Source organism: Centrocercus urophasianus, unplaced genomic scaffold (genome assembly GCF_019232065.1).
Source record: "Centrocercus urophasianus isolate 14NV4802_14NV808 unplaced genomic scaffold, USGS_Curo_1.0 seq_11, whole genome shotgun sequence".
NCBI lineage: Eukaryota > Metazoa > Chordata > Aves > Galliformes > Phasianidae > Centrocercus > Centrocercus urophasianus.
The window spans coordinates 12,443,152-12,463,537 of NW_024884253.1; the positions used below are offsets into that span (position 1 = coordinate 12,443,152).

The 20,386-nt window shown below is 41.2% G+C and overlaps 2 protein-coding genes across 10 annotated transcripts in view; one reads left to right on the plus strand and one right to left on the minus strand.

Annotated features, from left to right (window-relative positions):
• The window catches only part of TNFRSF11B (TNF receptor superfamily member 11b), a 100,644-nt gene that overhangs the window by 16,982 nt on the left and 63,276 nt on the right, over positions 1-20,386 (plus strand). For 6 of the 9 annotated variants that reach the window (XM_042809129.1, XM_042809132.1, XM_042809133.1 and 3 more), the window contains exon 2: positions 15,029-15,115. The exons of 1 other annotated variant lie outside the window; for it this stretch is intronic. Coding sequence is in view for 1 of the 8 variants with exons in the window: in XM_042809128.1 (XP_042665062.1) it covers positions 18,981-19,007 (27 nt within the window). In the remaining 7 variants the exon portion in view is untranslated. Of the gene's footprint in view, positions 1-15,028; positions 15,116-16,631; positions 16,673-18,965; positions 19,008-20,386 lie in introns of those variants that run through there. 2 more of the 9 variants (XM_042809130.1, XM_042809128.1) reach the window with 2 other exon arrangements.
• Positions 104-19,750, minus strand: COLEC10 (collectin subfamily member 10). Its single transcript, XM_042809139.1, has 6 exons — positions 19,457-19,750; positions 8,453-8,524; positions 6,626-6,697; positions 4,598-4,651; positions 3,436-3,531; positions 104-1,991 (listed from the first exon to the last, which is right to left on the minus strand). The coding sequence occupies exons 1-6, from the start codon at positions 19,602-19,604 to the stop codon at positions 1,600-1,602; spliced, it is 834 nt and encodes a 277-aa protein (XP_042665073.1). The 5' UTR covers positions 19,605-19,750; the 3' UTR covers positions 104-1,599.

Consider the following 20,386-nt stretch of genomic DNA (forward strand, 5'->3'; position numbering starts at 1 on the left):
CTGTGAGTGTCTGGACCTGACTTTGCAAAAGGCAGTACTTTTCCTCAAGAAACTTCTTCCATTAATTCTTTATCATTAATCATTAATGATTCTAAAACCCAAATAATTTAACAAGTTTATTACAGTAGATCCTAAAAAGTGTAATTCTGCTTGATGTCAGGGAGTATAAATTCTCAGGGAAGGAACAATTCAGGATGAGGTACATTGTGCTAAGCAAACCTGTTTGCTGAAGTACGCTCATAGCATAGTTGGGAAGCAATGAAAATATACGTGGTCACACACCTGCATTCTTGGGACTGAATAGTTCCCTGGAGGGTGTGTAGCAACACAGGTAATTTCCTGCTGGTAACAACAAATGGTTTTCTGGAATAACAAGTAGCCGATAAACTGGCTTACAAAAGTAGCTCTGAGTCACAGAGCCTCCTGGAATGCTTTGGTGTTGGCCACTGCTCAGAGATGAGCTTGAAGGCAAACTACCAGCTGGAAAATGGTACGGAGGATTTTACTGTCAAAGAGCAGGCTGGCTAAGTATGACAGCTGTCTCATTGCCTTTGCAATGCTGTATACAGCTGCAAAAGGGAAACTTAGAGCTGACCCTCTCCACTGCTTGCTGATGGGACTGCCTTCATGTCCAGCTCTTTATATCCAGAGAAACATTTTGCAACTAATGCTGAAAGTGACCTGCAATGTGCATTGGCTGCACTATGACTAGTGCCCAGTGTTCTCAGCTTCCAGATAGCATTTTTTCCTTTTTAGTCCCAAGTGGGGGAGAAAATATACACTTCCTTGTAGAGAATCGGGAGTCTTTACTAGCATCTCCTGCTGTGAGGAAAGGTGAGACTTTTAAGCAACGTGTGGAAAGACTAACAATAAACAGGATCACTTCTGAAGGTAAAAAGGATGTTGTGTCTCAGAAGCATCCTGGACTTCAGAACAGTCCTGGCAGTGGTGTCGTAGAAGCCATGTGAATGTGAGCTCTTCCACTGTATGCAGGAATGTGTTCCTTTGCTATTATCAACATATGAAAATCTGATCCATTATGAACATGCTGACATGGATAACTGAGGAGCCAGGCTCTGACAGCAAATTCTGCACTGTTCCTACAGCAGTGGCTGTGCTTCCTTTGTATTGTTTTCTTTATGTTGGACTTTTCTAGATTCTTGCACAGCTTTTTTGAAGGCATCAGAGGCTAGAAGTGTTCCTTCTGTTCTCAGGTTGCAGGCAAGCTGTGCAGACCTGCAGAACTGCCATTGCTTTGTTCCTCACACCTCAGCCAACCAAGCAGGTGATTAAGTGAGAAGCAGAGATAAGTGAGTCCTCCGCTGCATTAGTGAAATCATGTTTGCCTCCACGTGCTTTAAATTTTCCCAACCACCCTCAATTACACATAAAAATGAAATAAAAATTCACAGTTGGCTGGATGCCCCCTGCAGACCTGAGCTGGCTTTATGGTCACTGCCGTATCGCATTAGTTAGTCTTAGTTAACCCAGTCTATGCTAGATTCAGCCCTGTCTTTGTTTATCTGCATTCCCTACAGTGCATGAATGAGGAGCGGTTATTGTGTGTACAGAAGGTGCCAGACATCTTTTGTTGCATATTTATTTTCTCTTCTTGAGGAACTCACAGATAAAGTAGATGGTGACTTGACACTCAGAGTCATTCCACTCTCCTGTGCTGAGCATTTCCACGCAGTCCTCATGTCCTGTGGAGTCGTGAGGCTCCCCATCCTTCCAATTACTGTAGTTTTGCAGTGGGCTGCTGTCTGCATATACAAACTGCCCTTCTTTTTCTATGTCATTTATTCCGATGAATGCTCGGAAAAGGCCACTTGAGGAGATGTAGTTGGCAAGAAGGGCGTTGGTTGCCTCATCTTTAGGCATGGCCAGTATTCCTCCTCTGTCTCTGCAGTGCATCACGGCTTCTCTGTAATTCTTCTCTTCTTTGACAATATAGTAGAATTTTTCATCCGTCTCCCTGATACCTGCTATAACTTTAAAGGGGAAAAATAAATCTTTAATGGCATTTTAACAGCTATTGAAGGTTCTTCTGTTCCACTATAACTAGAAGATGGTTTTTACATTAGCATTAATGAAAAGAAGATAGGTAAATTGTTCCCACCACTGAATTTAGGGTGAACAATAAAGACATGATCAGAGACTGATGCTACCAGTAGGAATGACAAGAACCTTACATACATTCAGTCCTGAGTGGCATGTGTCCCCTGTGACTGTTTTGTACTGGACATCCTTGAAGTTACCAAATCAAGGCATACTGAATGGACAAGTAGCAATGAATAACTCTGGATCACCCTGGTTGCTTCGTATACTATTGCTATATTGTGTTCTAGATTGTGGAAGAGTGCTGTGAGATAGCAAAATGGGGGAATTGAATAGCTGGTGCCTTTTCAATGTAGGTGAAAGTAAAAGAGACTACTAAAATAAGTCGTTTTAAGTAGTGCCTGATGTTCACAGCTGATGTAGCCACTAAGGGACACTGAATAGGAAGAAAAGTGTAGCTGCTCAGCAACTTTAAAAGGCAGATCTCTCAGGCAGCAGATATCCTAGTGAATTTAGCAGTGCCAAGAAGCATTCCTGGGTAGCTGGTGCTAGTCTGGATTGCTGGAGTAGTCCTAGTCACAGCTTTGGCTGCAGGCAAATAACAATCCCCGAATTGTGGAGCTACTCCAGAAACAGTCAAGGAGTTAGCAGAGAACCACTCAGTTCTGTAGGATTTACCAATACAGATGAGAGCGTGCCAGTTGCCCATAGAACCAGAGAGTTGCCTCAGACACATTTAATTTCCAGATTAGATTGAGTCCAATAAGTGGTTGTGGAGCCTTTCCAAAATCTCTGCTACAACAGGAAATGCTCTTCTTTCCTTTCAAAAGGGGCATTTTGCACTGTTCTGCTGTCAGCACTGCCTATAGACGTGACTTATGATAACCCGTGTCTTTGGGGTGTTGGTATCTCCCTTATTACAGAGAAAGATGCTTTCAGTGAAGGGAGGCATGAGAGGAGCACCGTGAAAGAATGCAGCTCTTCTGTGCAGCAGCAGCAAGATGAAGAGGTTCCTAGAGCTTTTTCTGGCTCTATGGATCAGATTGGCACAACTTTTTCCCTTTTGTTGTGTGAATGGCCATTGAATCTGAGGGTGAGCAGGCTTAAAGTGCAGAGGCAGTTAGCAAGCTGTGTCTTGTTCTGTCATGATTATTTCTGCTGTGCTATTGATCATTGCTGTTCTGTAGTTGCTTTCACCAGCTGCTCATATTCTTACAGGTACCAGACTTTCTTTTCTGTATGCTTTTGGAATGCCTCACACAGTGGGACCCTCTGTCTTGGCCTGTATGCTGCTGTAGAACAGCAGTAGTGGGAGAATAGCTGTGGTAAATGTTGTAAGAGCCAAATAAATCACACCAAATACATGGTGATCCTTACCATTCTTTACAAACTTGATGGATGTGTTAAGCCGAGCAACATTGATATTCAGTTGTCCAACAACTCTGCGGTACCTTCCACAATCACAGACCGTGCCTGTTGCAATACAAAGGACAGAGAATTCATCTGTTCAGAAATATATATATATATTTTGCAAACGGAAGGGTTTGCCATCTTCCTTCCACCCATATCAGTATAGCATTTGCGCATTCAGTGCCCTTCTTATCATCACATCCATCTGACTGTGGATGTGTGGTTTGCCGTGAAGATCTCACAGTGTTACATCTGAATGATAAGTGTATCCTTTTGCATCCTTTGCATCCACTGACAGCAGCGATTCCCTAGACTTCTGATAGAAATAACTTCACCACTGTTTTCTCAGTGAAAGATTATTCGAAATAGGCATTGAGGTGGGACTGGAAAAACCTTGTTGGATGGACCACGTTAGCTACATGCAGCTGTGGTACAGCAGAAATAGTTGATGCCAACTCAAATAATCAGTAGCTGTCAAGCACTGAAGTCTAGGTTGTATTTTTGGCTGTTAAACTGAAATTTGACTCGATATAGTGTTTGTTGCTTCCTCTCTAATTTTCAGGAAGAAAACAAGTTGGTTTCTCACTAAAGCTAATCTGATGAATCATATGGAATGCCTTAAAAATCTACACTGAAGGTGGGAAAACACCCATGGTTATTAGGACTGAGAAGAACCTTCTGGGTGATCAAATCCAAATTCTCCTCCTATAAGCCAATGTGTTGCATTCATTTGACAACAAATTATGATCTTTCTAAAATTACATACGTTTTTGTCTTGGTGCTTTTAAGAGAAGACTGTTAAAGGAGTTCATTCCTTTGGTATTCAGAAACTTTCCAGTTTTCAGTATTAAACTTCTCCTTACCTGTTGATGCATTCAGTTTTATGTTATCAACCATTGCCCATTCAATTGTATAGTTTCTCCCTATGCTGTGTAGCATCACCATCACTCATGTCACGAGCCTTACTTTGCTAAACAAAACTTTTCACACTATTCCTGCTTGTTTCACCCATTCTGAAGTTTGTCTATGGGCCTCAACATTTTGTAAAACTCTAGACAAACCAACCCTGAAACTGAAGACCCAACATAAGCAAACTCAAGCACTCTTCAGAGAAAGATGCCCAGCATACCTGCTTTTCCTTTTTTTCCAGACACCCCTGATATGCCTTTGGCTCCTTTGTCACCTGGATAAAGAGGAAAATATGTTCTCAGATCTCATATGGTGCATATCTGAAAAACTTGTTTAATAATATATTAGTGGTGTGCTTCTAATAGGAAGGCCTAATGTACTGTACTGGCCACTGCGCCAAGTCAAACAAGCCATGATTAATGAAAATAAGTGAGAACACTTTAATAACTAACCCGCCGATAACACAGGCATGTTGTGTGCGGCTGGTTCCTGGTACTGCTTTAAATATAAACTGCACCATGATCCCGAGAGGCTGCAAGCACTCAGGAATCTGTGGCAGGTGAAACCTGGCCACTCGCTGCCTTGCAGGACCTTCCTGGGTTTGGCAGCTTCACATCAGGACAAGGCAATGGATGAGGCGGGTGGGCACTGAGGCTCAGAATTCATGTGTGCAACTGCTGTTTGTGGGCAGCAGTTAGCACCTGCACAAAATGAGGTCACTAGGGAGCAGTATTTCATTTCAGATATAGTTTATGGAAAGATGATTTATTTTCCTCTTGCTTTCCTCTAGTTCTGTGTATCATAAAAAAAATGGTAGAATTGCTTCTCCAAATGCCATGCTAATATCTAAATACAGGTGACCAGCCTGTTTTTTAATGATCTCAGCTATAATTTGACAGCTGTCATAAGTCTCAGCTGTGTAGCGCAGGAGCAGATGGACTTTGTCTGAAATTAATGTCAGCTCTTCTTTTATGAATTAAAACCTTCAGAGGCCAATTAGTGTTAATACATGCTCTCCCTTGTTGATAGCTATGTTTTGATGTGATTATTCTTTTATATGGTTGTATTTTTTAAAGACAGAAATCAGTAACTGACCGGCATTTCAGTTAGCATTGCTTGGCACCCTGCCCACTTATATGCTGAAATTTCAGGGTTGCTTCCTTAAGAACTTGAATGCTTAATGGTAAGTCTAAAGAGTAACTTAGTGGCCTTTGCTTCTGCACATGAAAAAGGAAATGAGAAAAAAAGACCCATGTACAAAGGGCCAATAAATTGTACAGTCGGGTTGACAGACAGCTTGTTTAAAGGCTTAGATCACTGGTTTACTTTCAGATAAACAATTTGTGGGATTCTTATATTCTAGTTTCCTTTGGTGATTGAAAACACCTTAGGAGATACAGCTATCTGTGTCTTCAGTTGTCTAGGAGTTTTGAAAATGCATCCCCTAGGCCAAATTCTTTTGTTCCTCTCTGATAGTGGGGTTGGCTGGAGGCCATCGTGGGTTTATTAAATAGGCACTGGTGTGAGAAGCTCTCATGATAAGTTGTTCTGCCCACTCACCTGCTTGGCTGGATCAATTGCTTGGCTAGAGACCACAGAGTTTCCCTTAGGATAGTTTATCCCTGGTGAGTTGCTAAGGCAGATCTCACTATGGCAGAAGTAATATTTCTTCTTCTTCAGCTCTAAAAGGAATGCCTAATCTCTTCAGGATGCTAGAGCAATAATTTCATGGAATAATGATTAGAGTTGGAGTCTACCTTCATTTGCGTGGAGTAGTTGTTCTTTGTTATGTAAGTTCTCTCTTAAAACTCTTAAACTCTTCTCCTTACCTTGCTATCCTACACACTTCCTGCACGGTGCAGGTGTGGCACCCTGAGCAGCAGCAAGGTATTGGCTCAGGCCCTTCAGCACTGGATACAGGAGCACAAATCTGGCTTTCTCTTTTTGAGGTAACAGAGGATTTGTGCTGTTTATTTCACCAGGCCCAGATTTCCCCCTTCTCTTCTATCATCTCCAAAGACTGATTTCTTAAGCTATTGAGCAAACTGTATTTAGCCCAGTAAGCGATATATTGTATGTGGGAAACATAAATATTTCAGTTAGCTCTAATCACTGATCTTTCTGCATAATTTTCTTTGGAGAGCACCAGCTGCAGCCAGTATTTGATGATACTCCATACCTGGAACTCACACAAAACACATATTTACTTTGAAGAAAAAACACAAGAAAATTCCCAAGTCGGGGTTACCTTTTCCACCAATCGGACCGATTTTCCCAAGCATTCCCTGGTCACCGACATCCCCTACAGTTCCTTTGTTTCCTGAGAGAAGAAATTTTAAGAAGAGTATGGATTACTTCTTCGTTTCTTCCCTGAAATGCAACCCCTCTACTGTTGCTGTTTTTCCTGAGCATGACGAGTCCCAGTGTAAGACAGACACAACAGACATGCTCGTGTGAATATACATGTGAACACACTGCAAGCTTCACAGCTTTAGTTTTTATTTAGACTTGCTTGTACCAACCTGGGCTGCTGAGGCTCTTCTGTCAGCCTCAGGGCTGCTGGCAGCCCCACTTTTGGCAGGGAACAGCAAGTGACTCCAGTGCCAGAAAAGCACTTAAACCGGGTCTGTTGTGGCTGCATGCAGCTCATATCACAGCTGCTGGGGGACCAGTAGGACTCTGCAAGGCAGCTTAGTAAAACTGCCTGTTCATCTGCCAGAAACTTCATATTTTCCTATAGAAAATACAAACTAAAACTGTTAGTATTCAGATATTGATTTTACTTCACAACTAAACTATACCATCAGCAAGTTGCTTGGGAAGTGTGTCTCTTTTCTGTTTTGTTTTTTTAATTATTATTATTTTATCTTATTACTATTTCTCTATAGTAGAAAAAAGCCTTTGCTTTCCTCTGGAGGAGGAGTTCTCATGGCTTTGCTGGGAATCCTTCTGGAAGTAGAAATGTACGTAAGAAGCTGCTGCTTGCACTGTGCTTGCTTTCCAGTCCTAGGAGCACCAAAATACTGGTTACCTTTCTGAGTGGTTAGCAGTGTAAGTTCTGAAGTAGCTGGTTGATAGTGAGAGCAGAGCTTAGGAAATCTCACTTTTCACACTGAAGATAACATCACTAAGGTGCTTCTTAAGGATTTGGTGGGTTTTTTTGTTTTTTTTTTTTTACCTGATCTGCTTGAGTCTTACCTGATCTATTTAAGGTAAGATCCAAAGTCCTCTGAATGCATTTAAAAATGAAAAAGATTTTTATTATAATAGTAATAACAGGGCAATTAAAAAGATTCTATACAAGTGAAAACCTTACTCTTAAAATATTAGACCGCTGTCAAGGGAGAAAGTATATGGATATGCATTATCCACTTACTGGCACCTTAAGCTTTGGAGTTAATACATGCAAACAAAACTGATGCTGTCTTGTCTGCCTCTGTTTGCTCTTCTATAAAAGAGGGACAGCTGAGACTGAGTTTTGCTGAGCATCATGATTCAAAATTCACTTTCACCTGTGAGATCATTTCACTGACGTAACAGTAATCTTTCCAATTACACATGTGATCTGGGAGGGTGTCAGTCTTCTGGATCTCGCTCATGGTCACAACTTGAGAGAGCAGCAGTCAATGTGCTGGTTTATTATGTGACTATTTACATTTATTGCCAGACTCTCATTATGTATTGGCAGGAATTGCACCAAGCTCTCAGAACATGGTTAGGTTCACTGATTAATGTTTGACAGGCATTGTGAAATCCACTGGAGCAAAAGGAATGAAAAGCATTAAACAGCGCTAATCTTAAATGCAGTTGTACATATTTCTTTACTGTGAGAGTGGTGAGGTGCTGGAACAGGCTGCCCAGAGTGGTTGTGGATGCTCCATCCCTGGACGTGTTCAAGGCTGGGTTGAATGGGGCCCTGGGCAGCCTGGTCTAGTATTAAATGTGGAGGATTTAAATGTGCCTGTGGCGGGGGTTGGAGCTTCATGATCCTTGAGGTCCTTTCCAACCCTGGCCATTCTGTGATTCTGTATTGTGATTCATATACCCATAATAGCCAACAAACCATCATAAATACCTTTAGGTCCTTTTGGTCCAACTTTTCCTTGTTTGCCCACTTCTCCTCTATCTCCTTTTTCACCATCATCCCCTTTCACAAAAAAAAACAAAAACCAAACAGAAAGTGAAACATCATGGTACATTTCACCCAGTGTAGTAAATGCAGCAGTACAACCTCAGAAATCAAGTTTACAGTCACCTTTATTCAAAACTGTATTTCACATTGAAGGTGGTGTAGCCATGGGACAAATTTCCAAAGAAGAGCTGATGAATCTGACTATTAGGAAAAGCTAAAAATTTTCCCTTTTGGAGAAATTGTTCTGGTGTAGGAATTCTACAACATCAACTCCAACTCTTATCCTTCAAGGCCTAGTAGCTGTAAAGCAGATAAATAAACAGGCGTTTACCTATTGGGAAATCTGGGAGAAATGCCAACGGAAGCAACTGGAGTTTACTAATTTTCCTCATGACTCTCGAGTTCAAGGTATTTAGATGCTATAGAAACAGAAAGAATGTAAATGTATTGCAATAGTTCTTTACATGGACATAGCATTTAGTACAGCAGAAGTCTTGCCTTCATTTTTTGACAAGTGGCATATGTTAATATAGCAAACATATTTTGCAGTTATTCCAATATTTTATTTTGAATTACTCACAGAGTATTTATAGGAGGAAAATTCACTGTGTTACAGTAGTGCAGAGATTTCCCCAAATGAGATCAAGGACCTATTACACAGATTACTGTGTATATGTGTAGAAATTACTGAGCAGCTTGCAGTCTAAAAGAGCAAGACTGCAATTAGGAATGAGAAAGAAATATCATCTACTTTAACACTGCATATAGTTTTTTCTTGGGTTTATGCAGGAAAACAGAAAATCAGAGGTACAAATGGGGATGATTTTTGTATCTTTGTATTCTTAGTTTTGATCCCAAGAACATCTTTCCTCTTTGCTGCATCACATGACAAGACCAATGACCTGTCTCATTGAGGACAGAGTCTCCAGCCCTAGCAGAAGGCTTTTGTGGAACTGAGTTCCAACTGAGTGTTGAGGGTGACTCTTCCCCATGAGCAGTGTCGTTAGGGTTTACCTGGCTGAAGGACTGCATCCAGTAGTCAACATGTGAAGAGCAACTGATTATTCTACCCTGCAAAGGTTAGTTTTGTGCCTTTTAACCTCATTTATATTTCTTGTCTCTGTAGCATCCTGTGACAAAATGGCCAAAGATTTAGTTACGTGCTGGGGGAGAAAGTAGCTTCCCATGTTGCTTTCAGATCGATTGCTTCATTGGGTACCCTCTCTCATTCTTGTTTTATGAAAAACATCACCCACTCATTTTTCATTTACCTTGTGCTACTCTTGTAGCCAAAAGGCAGCGTGTCATGGGCTGCTCTATGGGGTGATGAGAGATGAGAGGCAGCGGGTGTTAACTGCAGCATATAAAACATAGTACGAGGTCCTCTGTGCGTTGGATATGGGCACTGGACTGAGTTTGTCCCATATGCCACAGAAAGCTTTAGTGTTGGGACCTTTTGGAGGAAATCAGGCTCACCCCATTAGTCACGGTGTCCTAGGGGTGGTGGGCAGTGGTGATGCAAGGCTGAGCTGGGGAGGAAACGCTCCTTAGAGGAAGGGACAAGGAAGACACATGGCATATTGTGTGCTGGTACGCTCGGCTGCTTTGTTTTCAACACCAGCTGCCACAGGACAAAACTGGAAGGGAAAAGGTTACAAACAGCCAACAGGAGAATTTTTAAATTTTTATTCTTACTGATTCTTCAAAGATACTTGAGAAATCCACATGTATTTCCAAAAGCCAAGCTTCTTGAAGCTGTGATGAAGCTGTAAGTCTGAACCTCGAGCTGATGGAAAGATGCCTGCTTGTACTGAGTTCTTGCCTAGAGGTCATCAAACAGCAGAGCCAGAGAACTTGCAGTTTAATTTTGCTGTTGACCTCAGTGTAAGCATCATTTACGACTGAGAAACTGAGCAATTGTCCTTTCCAAACCCAGCTATGAAGCCCTTGAGAAAACTGTAAGAGTCACTTCTCAGTAGGAGAGAAACTCAGAAAAGATTCCCAGAGGCTGACAAAAACCTTGTAAAATGTGGTTCCAGGAAAAGGTTAAGAGCTGATGTGATCATAGTGTGCAAACCCATGCAGGGGAGGAAATGTGTGATAATAGAAAGGAATCAGGGTGTGATTCAAAGACTGGAAAAGCTGGATGAGTTCTGACTAGAAAGGTAACATGAGGTTATTTAGAAAGTGGGCCATGCTCTCCAGCAGGGGAGGCAAACCTAAGAGGCTTCACTTGCAGTCCTTACCTATGCAGTGAATTCCCCTATGACATGCAATATGCTGCAATTCTGGCTCTGGTGTAAAAACAGCTAAGAGAGTTTCTTTGGCCTGTGTCATGTGGGAGAGCAAACCAGATTCTTGCAAACCTTCCAAATTCCACCTGTCACCCTGGTCCTCACCACCTGTCAGCCCGGTGAATTACCTTCTGTGTGTCTCACAGACTGCTCTGTTGGGTTAAGGACTCTGTTGAGACTTGTTTTCTGCAGAAAGAAGCTTTTATCTATCTTTTATCTATCTATCTATCTATCTATCTATCTATCTATCTATCTATCTATTTATCTATTAAGAAATATTGCTTAAACAGTAATCTTAGAGCCCTGGAAAGAAAGTCAATATACCAGCACAGAAGCTGTGATTACTTTCCAAATGTGTTTTCTTTCAATCTCAGCTACCATACAGAGCCAGTAAAAGCTGCAGTGGCTTTTTTCTGAGGAACTTTGGAGCAAGTTTTGCACACATGAGGCTGCCAGAGATGAAGCTCGGTTCTTGCTTGTCAATCATTAGACTAAGAGCTGGCAGGTTAAAGGGGTAAAAGGTGTGGGAAAGTTTGCTCTGGACATTTGGAGAAATTATGAGGTCCTAGTTTTTGCTCAAGCCATGAGAAAACCTAAAGAACAGGGCAGGAGGATCTATCACCTGTTTCATCTTGGCATACATGCTCTGCCTTAGTTCCCATACTCTGGAAATGGAAATAAGATGAATTTGCCTGTCTGTAAGAGAAGGAGAATTCTTTTCCCCCAAAATCACATCTAAGTATGGATAGGCAAGTGTAGAAGCCAACAGTATTAATTAATGGTACATTTAATTGTTAATTTAAGAATGAATTAAGCCAAATGCTTGATAATATGGTGTTAGAATTATCAATCCACTGTGCCCAGTCGTAGGTATTGTGTGATGTCAAATTTTGGCAAGAAATGTGAATTCTTGGGTTAGGCTCCCCCCTTGTGGTTCTGCTATGATTTGCAAGGAGGTAGGAGGGACTGTGAAAGGTTGGTTGACCGTGTTTTTGAACGGGGTTGAGTTGGCTTTCTCTCTATAAGCATCTTTCCCTTCCTTCTTGGACTTCATGTGGACAGCATTTCACTGTAGTAGACACTTTTAAGGTTTTTTTTGTTTGTTTTTTGTTTTTAATTTGATAGAATTCCGAATCTGACTCCTGGCTGTGCTCTGGACAGTGTTTGAATTGTTGTACTGCTGTGCTTTGTGCTCTGTGACTTGTCTTATAGGGAAAAAAACGTTCTGATCCTGACCTCATATGTTTTAATCTATGCCTGGAATTTAAATCCTCCTTTGTGCTGCTGGAGAAGTATCAGGTTATGTTTTAACCCTATTAGCAAATTGTAACCTTAAAACTGTTCCTGCAAGGATTTCAGATAATGCAATACATTAGCATCCGAAACCCAGAGAACTAGTAGCAAATAGGTGAAACAAGTATCACTCTACTTTGTTCATATTCCTGCAAGCTGGTTAACTTCTATGTCACAGATTTTAAATATCATAGAATCATTAAATCATAGAATCATAGACTCCTTAGAGTTGGAAGGAACATTTAAAGGTCATTTAGTCCAACTCTCCTGCAATGAACATGGACATGCTCAGCTAGATCAGGTTGCTCAGAGCCCCATCCAGCCTGACCTTGGAAGTCTCAAGGGATGAGGCTTCCACCATCTCTCTGAACAACCTGTTCCAGTGCTTCACCACTCTCACTGTAAAAGACATTTTCCTTATATCTAACCTAAATCTAAGCTGTATAAGCTTGAAACCTTTGTTCCATGACTACAGACACTGCTAAAAAGTCTGTCCCTTTCCTTCCTGTAGCTGCCCTTTAGATACTGAAAGGCTGCTCTCAGGTCTCCCTGGAGCCTTCTCCAAGTTGAACATCGCCAGCTCTCTCAGCCTATCCTTATAGGAAAGGTGTTCCATCCCTTGGATCATTTTTGTTGCCCTCTTCTGGATGCGTTCCAACAGGTCTATGTGTTTCCTGTACTGAGGACTTCACATCTCACATGTAGTACTCTGGGTGAGGCATCACCAGCCCAGAGCAGAAGGGCAGGATCACCTCCCTTGCCCTGCTGGCCATGTTTCTTTTGATGCAGCCCTGGATACAGTTGGCTTTCTGGGCTGCAAGAGCACATTACTGGCTCATGTCCAGCTTGCCATGCACCAATACCCCCAGGTACTTTTCCTTTTTTGCATGGCATGCTCTATCCTCAAATAAGTCTTTTGTTGTCTGGTTTGTACTCGCAAATGGAGAAAGTATTCAGGCTAAACAGTTCACTTATGTTTAGTGGCTTCCCAAGTCTTGTGATCAAGGGCTGACCCCACTTCTTAGAGAATCAGGATGGATTATAGTGACTGTACCTATCTGTGGATGCTGCCCCATGACAGCATGGCAGCAATTCTGCAGGCTGTGTGGGGTCTAAAGCTGGAACTCCTGAACTGGATTTAGGCTTGTTGTCTCCGGGAGCACACAAAACCCTCCAGCTGGATTTAACTGAGAGTTTTCCATGTGTGCTGATAAGTCATGGCCTGAGTTAGCTGCAGTTCCTCACTTCTGACCAAAAATACTCCATGGATGCTAGTGTTCTCTAAGCCTCTCTTTTACAGTGAATCAATGAAAATGCATCCTGTGAAGCAGAAAGACCAAGCAGACTGTCTGGGTCTGTATCAGTTTTAGAGCCCTATTCTTTCCCACTATCTGAACTCATTTAGTAGATATCACAGCCCCTGGTACCTACCTCCATGCTCCAGGGCATAACTACCTTGTAAAATGACAGAAAAACCTCTTTTGGTAGGCTAAAGACCAAATCTGAAAAAAGTAGAGAAGTCCTGGGTCATGGCTGATAAACTGCAGGGAGAGAGGGTGGTTAACCTTGTATTTTTTGGACATGGGTGCTTTGCACTACTTGCCTTGGATGCATCTAGCATTTCTGTCAGTGAGTCCCATCACAGGGCTTTATATGCAGTATGTCATGTGGCTGTACCCTGTGAGCACGTTATGAGTGCTGCTGTTCTCCACGGTTCATGCCTGGAGTCCTGCTACAGGCATGGGGACCCTCTCCATTTCTGCAGACACTGTGGGGAGGTGAGGTGATGCCATTGCCCTGAATGTTAAAATAAAGGAATAATGACCTGTGTAATTCTGAAGCTTTGAAGCTTTTCCAGGAGGAACTGACTGCCTTGGAAAAGCTTTGCGCTCACTAAGCTTCTGCAGCACCTGCATGCATACAATCCATTTGAGAGGTTTGGTCACTAGAGGGAGTCACAGACTCTAAGAAATAAACAAATAAAACTGTCTTTCCATTGCATAAGTGTGTCATAGCTACGTCAATGGAAAGCCTCAAGATTTCCTCTAATTTTCACTTTCAGTGTCCTTTAGATCCTTAGCAAATTTCCCGTAGCTGTGGGGATTTCTGTTTCCAAGCTATATATGACAAGTGAGGACAGGATTTCTTGTGCTGTCTTGGAACTAAATGAAGTCATCTGGCTGGAGTTGATTCAACGCAATGTCCCTGCCTCATTCCTCTTCCCACCAGCCCTCAGCACTGACCTGCATACTTCCCTCCTACTCTGTCTGATTTTGAGCACTCATCTCACCCTGCATTTAATGAGTTATGGAAATGAGAAGGGAAACACTAATAATGCATATCATACCCATTTTTAGTGAGCTGAATTGGCTCAGTGAGAAGTCTGATGAATGAACAGTTGAGCCAGTACAAGGGGAAGGTAGAAGCTTATGGTCAGAGTGATGGCTCTCCCTTTTTGGAAAAGAACCCAACTGCCTCGTCCAGCTATAATGAGTAACTTCAGTTGCAACCACTCTTCCCCATGCCCTGCAGGAAACATGCATTGCTTCACTGGTACCACTGGTTTGTACCATGAGAAATATAAGTGTTTTGCTCACAGGTTCTTGTCTTTTTTCACTTATCTCCGTTAGAGAACGGAGACTCAGTCACTTTTCCTGGTGAAGTGGAAAGAATCTCAAGAATAAACTGGATTCTCTGCTCACTTTTCTGTTTTCTGCTTCTAAACATCCATTGACTTCACTTGAAATAGCCCCTCATTCTATTCATGAGTCAGAATCAAACTCTTAGTAGGGTCAATGGAGCTCTGCTGACTTGTATTATTTGAAACTGTGGGACTTTGTGCATGAGCAGGATATATATTGTGTCCCTAATAGTACAGTAATAATTTGTATTATTTCTGATACTCCTTTCACTTGATTTGTCCCAATTTTAGCTTCCAAGCCAGATCCCCTGCCGTTATGATGTGATCTCCAAGACCCATAGACTACAGTGGTCTGAATGAGGAATCAAACCTACACTGGTAAGAAATACAAACCCAGTATATTTTAAATTTGCATTTAAGTGCCCTCCTGCATGTTTTGTAACTCAGGCTGAAAAACTTCAAAAGCTTAGCATATGCTAAAATATATGAAGGTAAAAATGTGTAAAAAACAGAATTATGTGTTGATTGTGAGCTGCTTTTCAGATCGAACATGAGGCGCTAAGAGGGAAGCTTAGTTATAGGTTTGAGCAGCCTATAGGATGTGGTAAGGCGTTTCTTATTTTTGGAAGGAAATGTGGATAGCAGCATATCTGGTTTCTGAGAGAGTTTTAGGTTTTTCAGGAGTGGAATTGCATAAGAACAATTAAAGCTAAGAGATGGACAGCTATACAGGAGACCACAGTAAATGCTATTTTTGAGGTGCTAGCCAATGTCATAGAGTTTATAAGCACCATTTGTCAAAAGTAATAGTAAGGAAACACTTTACATCTGAATTGCTATGGGAAACTCTGTATTCTTCAGTATTCATCTCATTCCAGTTTTTCGACTTGGATCTTACTCAAGGTCTTTGAAGTCCTGTGTCTGGATTTCAAAGGAAATGAGCTGGGAGACCTGGGACAGATAGCAAGATCTAGAGTCAGACTTCAGGAACACTGAGCTCCCACAAGTCCACATGAAATCAACTGCAGTCTCATTCCACACTTCTGTAAAGCCATCCTTGTTCTTCTTCTACCCCCATTCCTACCTTTGATGAGAGTTTAGGAGTTGAAGTTTTGGCCTCAGCATTTTTCTTCACTAATATTGTTGATGACTGATTTACTGTGGCAAAAGCACGGACCAACAACTGATGCTTTTTCTCTCATAGCGTTAAAAGCTGCTTCCCCACAGTTCCGCTCAAAGCAGCAGCCACCAGCCTATTTTGAGGCTTGGAAGGCTACAGAGCCATGACTAACCTTGTTAGTCCAAGTAATTGGCTTCCCTGAAAAATTCATTGCTTTGTTTATGCTATATCTGGTTTTGTTTGGATCCAAGAAGTTAATGAGTGCAGAATTTGGTCATTATTATCCTACTTAATCTACTGTGAATAAGCATTACCTACCTTATATTTTCAGAGATCTTACACCAAGCCATTCCAGCTAAATCCAAGTCATTCATAAACACCTCAGGTCAAACACCAAAATCAGTTACAAATGCTGAAGATGTATTTCGATCGGAAGAACAAATTTGCTTCTCTTTTTTAATATTTTAATAAGGGTCTAAGAAATTGCTTCTCAGATTTCTTTTTTTAGCTGCTGTATCAGCCAATTTGTGACATACCTCATCAGCTTTCTTATGAAGGCAGCCATTGTGCTAGGGCTACGTTCATTTAAATAACTGCTCTCTTTTTGAGACCTTTGAGCATTACATAGAAAAGGAGACTGGAAGAGAAGTAACAGCTTTTGCTTTTTTTAAAGTTTTTTTTTCCTCTTTTTTTTTTCTTTCTGGATTGAAAATATATAAATTTTCTTTCCATAATTCTGTCAAAACAGTTTTCATTTTCCTTTGCTTTCAACAGTGATGGCAAAGCAGCAGATGGAGGGGACTGCAGAGTGCTGGGTTTGTATCACACTTCACCAGCAGAGGTCAGGCTGAAACTCCTATTTATTTGTGATTCTGACCTGTTTTATTCAGACAAACTTTCATCTTAGTAACTGGAAGTGCAAAAGACTTAAAGGACATCTACTGCCTTCCTTCTGTTCCTGGGAGATTGTATCCTTCCAGAGTATTTTCTCGCTGTCTGTTTTCTGGTTCTGCTGATACTCTTCAGAAGCAGGAGAGTGCAGCACAACAGGTATGAAGACTTTCCTGATAATCAATCTGGAATTACCCTTTCTTTTCATCTCAGCACTCATATCGTATTTCCCGTGTGACACCCCAAGTCTAAGCATATAAAAGGGTGTATTTCTGAAGGGGAAAATTTTGTCTTACACAGATTAACCCAGACAAGTTACAAGCAGATTGTACAAGCAGCAGCTGATTTTCAGGACACCAAACAGGTGATCTTTAGGGTGACAATGCAGAAATGTCAAATGCTTGCTCTTGTAGCAACTGTGAATGCCTAGATGATGAAGTGAGTAATGAAACCTTCAACGGTACAAGAAACAAAGGGTGATAAGTTCAGAATCTCTACAAATATCCCCACTTTTCCCTCAGCCTTCTCACCTCCCTTGCTGTGTGATAGGTAAAGCAGCACTACTGCTGTGTAATACCAAGGCCAATCTCACTCATAGCCTAATCTAGCCTACTGAACAGTTTGTGCCACTGCAGCCTTGCAAAGCTATTCAAAACTCTTTAGTTCTTTACAGTTCTAGGTGCTCAGTTCCATTAGATACTAAAGCCCATGTAGAAGGAAGTTGCCACAACAGCAACCTGGCTTGTGGTAGGAGAAGCTGACCAATGTACTACGGAAGCTCAGCACCTCCATCTTGTGAGAGCACCACTGTGTTCCACCATAGCTGAAGACCCTGAGCAAATTAGAGGCAAATGGTTAACTAAGGAGCACAACAAATAGAGCGCAGAAAATAAACCTTACAGCAATGGAAGTCAGAGGTTTGTCCATTACCAGGGTTTAACTGTCGTCTGAGCAGCAAAGTGTTGTCTGTGACTGTTGTGTGGTCCTAGGCTTGGACCCTGTGTTCTGAGTCCTTAGGCACAAGACAGTTAGAGGAAAACTGGATCAGATCAGACTTTCTTCTGTCATACTAGGTTAACGTGTTTCATCAACTCCAGGGAGTGCCTGAGGAATAGCAGGATAGTCACACACCTAGCCTGCTCAATCTGTAGTTGCCCAAATGACTGGCAGTCAATCAGTCTGCACTGAGAGATGCTTATAGCTGCCTTGGATGCTTATAGCTTGCCTTGCTTAATCTGGTAGGAACTGAAATGAGGTTATAGGATCATATCACATTAACTGCAAGATATTCTGATGATCTGCAGTGGATTTGAGCCAGTAATTTAGAGTTGATTTGCTCAACACTTTTAACAGTCATGGATCTTGGCTATGGTAACGTAATTTTACAGTGGTAGTGAGGACCCTGCCAATAGATGTTTGGCTCCTTTTGTATCTTGTTATCAGCCAGGAAGCTGATAATGGCTAAATCCTGATTTTCTCAGTATCACACTTGCAGAGAATCGTATCTAACCTTTAAATGCTCCCTGTCACAACTAGACCAGAGAAACCAACTGGAATCCCACTACTCCCACTTTGTCCAGAGACCAACTCATTAGCCGTGTGACTTGTTAAACACAATTCTGTCAAACTTTGTTCTTCAGCTCACATTACTCGTATATTAATTAAAGAAACTTCTACTTGCTCCCTTCAGGATCGTTACATCTCTCTGCATTTATGCTGTGGCAGCAAAAGCTAAAGCTTGGATTGTAATCACAAAGAAATTAACTTGCTGATTAAAAATAGTCCTTTAAGCAACATGCATTTGAATAATCCATCATAAAAACAAATTAGTCTGGAGCAATACTTTTGTCTTGATAATCTTTTTTTCTGCTTAAAATTTAAATCAATTGCATTTTTTTCTCTTATTCTGGTGCCTATAGAAAAATACAATGAATTGCTAAAAAGAAGGCAATAGTTCAAACTGCAATAGCTGTAGTGTTGAATATAGATTTTAGATCTGTCGCTGCAAGATAGATTTGTATGTCATAGCCCTAATTTTCAGCTGTGGTGCCTTCAGGCAACTGCACTGACATTAGATATATTACACAAAATGCAAGTTAATGCAGAAAATTTGCTTTTATATATTTGCAAAGAATTTTGAAGATAAAAGAGATGCACATGCCAGAGCTGATCGAGTTTTTCTTGAGGTCTATAGAGAAGGTCCTGGTCCAGGAGCTGCTGGATCAGGTCTGAATGAATGCAGCAGAACTCTGCTTACAGGTAAGCACTTGGAAATAATGTCATTACAGTCATTTTAAGTAAGTTTTGCATTTCTCTCTCCAACTATATGCAGAGTGAGCTATTAACAGTTCAGAATAGGTGCTTACTTTCAGACAAAGTTCCTCAATTTATGGCTAGTAACAGTACTGGCTGTGGGAGGAATACAAGAAATAAGAGAAGATTTATGTGGCTGGAGAAAATTGAAAAAAGATGCATTTAATTCATATGAAAATATGTGAGAATATGTAACTGAAGAAGAAAACAAATTCAAATCTCCTTGCTCTGCCATTTTCCCCCGTTACAATTTCACTTTTCTGGATGGTTTTACAGACAGCAGTAACTGAGATCTTTCATCCACATCCCATGCTGCAAGCCCTCCACATTTCTCTTTTTAAAAAAACAGCCTCTATCACTATTGGTCTCAGCATTAGTAACCTGATTTTCCTCACCTTTTGGTCCAGGTAAAATAGTGTGTGTCGAGCAGACATCTGTTGTAGGTCGATTGTCAACATCAAAACCAAAAATCTGAACTTGGAAGATGAAAAGCACTACTAGGGTCCCATATTTCCTTAGCTGTTGTTCTTTCTTTCTGCTCATCCTTGCAGCTTCTCAGGAAATGCCTTTCGTTGTTACAGTCTTAACAAATGCAGCTGAATCAAAAATAAATGCTCTGCTAACTAAAGCAGTGCAAAGATTGAGAGCTACATGCAAGAACAGCTAAATAAAGTGAAGAAAGGAGTTTGACGATGCTGTAGTTATTTCTGTCCTGCACATTATCCAGGATATTTATTTTACACTGACAGCTGTTTATTCCAATTTATCTCTTATCTGTGAGAAGTTTAGCTGTTTTTGCCTTGGAAAATTTCTTCAATATATGGGGATAATCTTTTTTATCATTTGTTTTTCTTTTTGGCACTGATTCTTCATGCCCAGCTTTTCACTCAAGAGACAAAAGACTGTGGTATTTTATCCAAGTGGATACTAATTAGTAATAAGACACTTGTAGCTGTTCTTTTGCTGTAAAAATAATTCAGATTCCTTATAATGAGTGAAGAGACTTCCATGAGAGCTTTCTGCCAAGGAGTTCTTTAGGGATGACGGACTAGCTCCTAGTCCACTGTGGGTGGATGTCTATGGTGCAGTTTGCTTTTGGATGCCATCTACCAGAAGCCACCATATGAGGGATAAAAGTTTGATGTTAACAACAGATTTTTGAGCCAAAACCCCACAAATGATGGTTTTATGTTTACCAATTTTTCCACAGTGTTTTTTTCCAAGCCCAAATTCTGTTATTAGACACAGTACTGAAGGACATTACAACGTTAAATCCAGAGTAGGGTGAGATTGAATGAGTGCAGAATGTCCTCCCATACCATCTT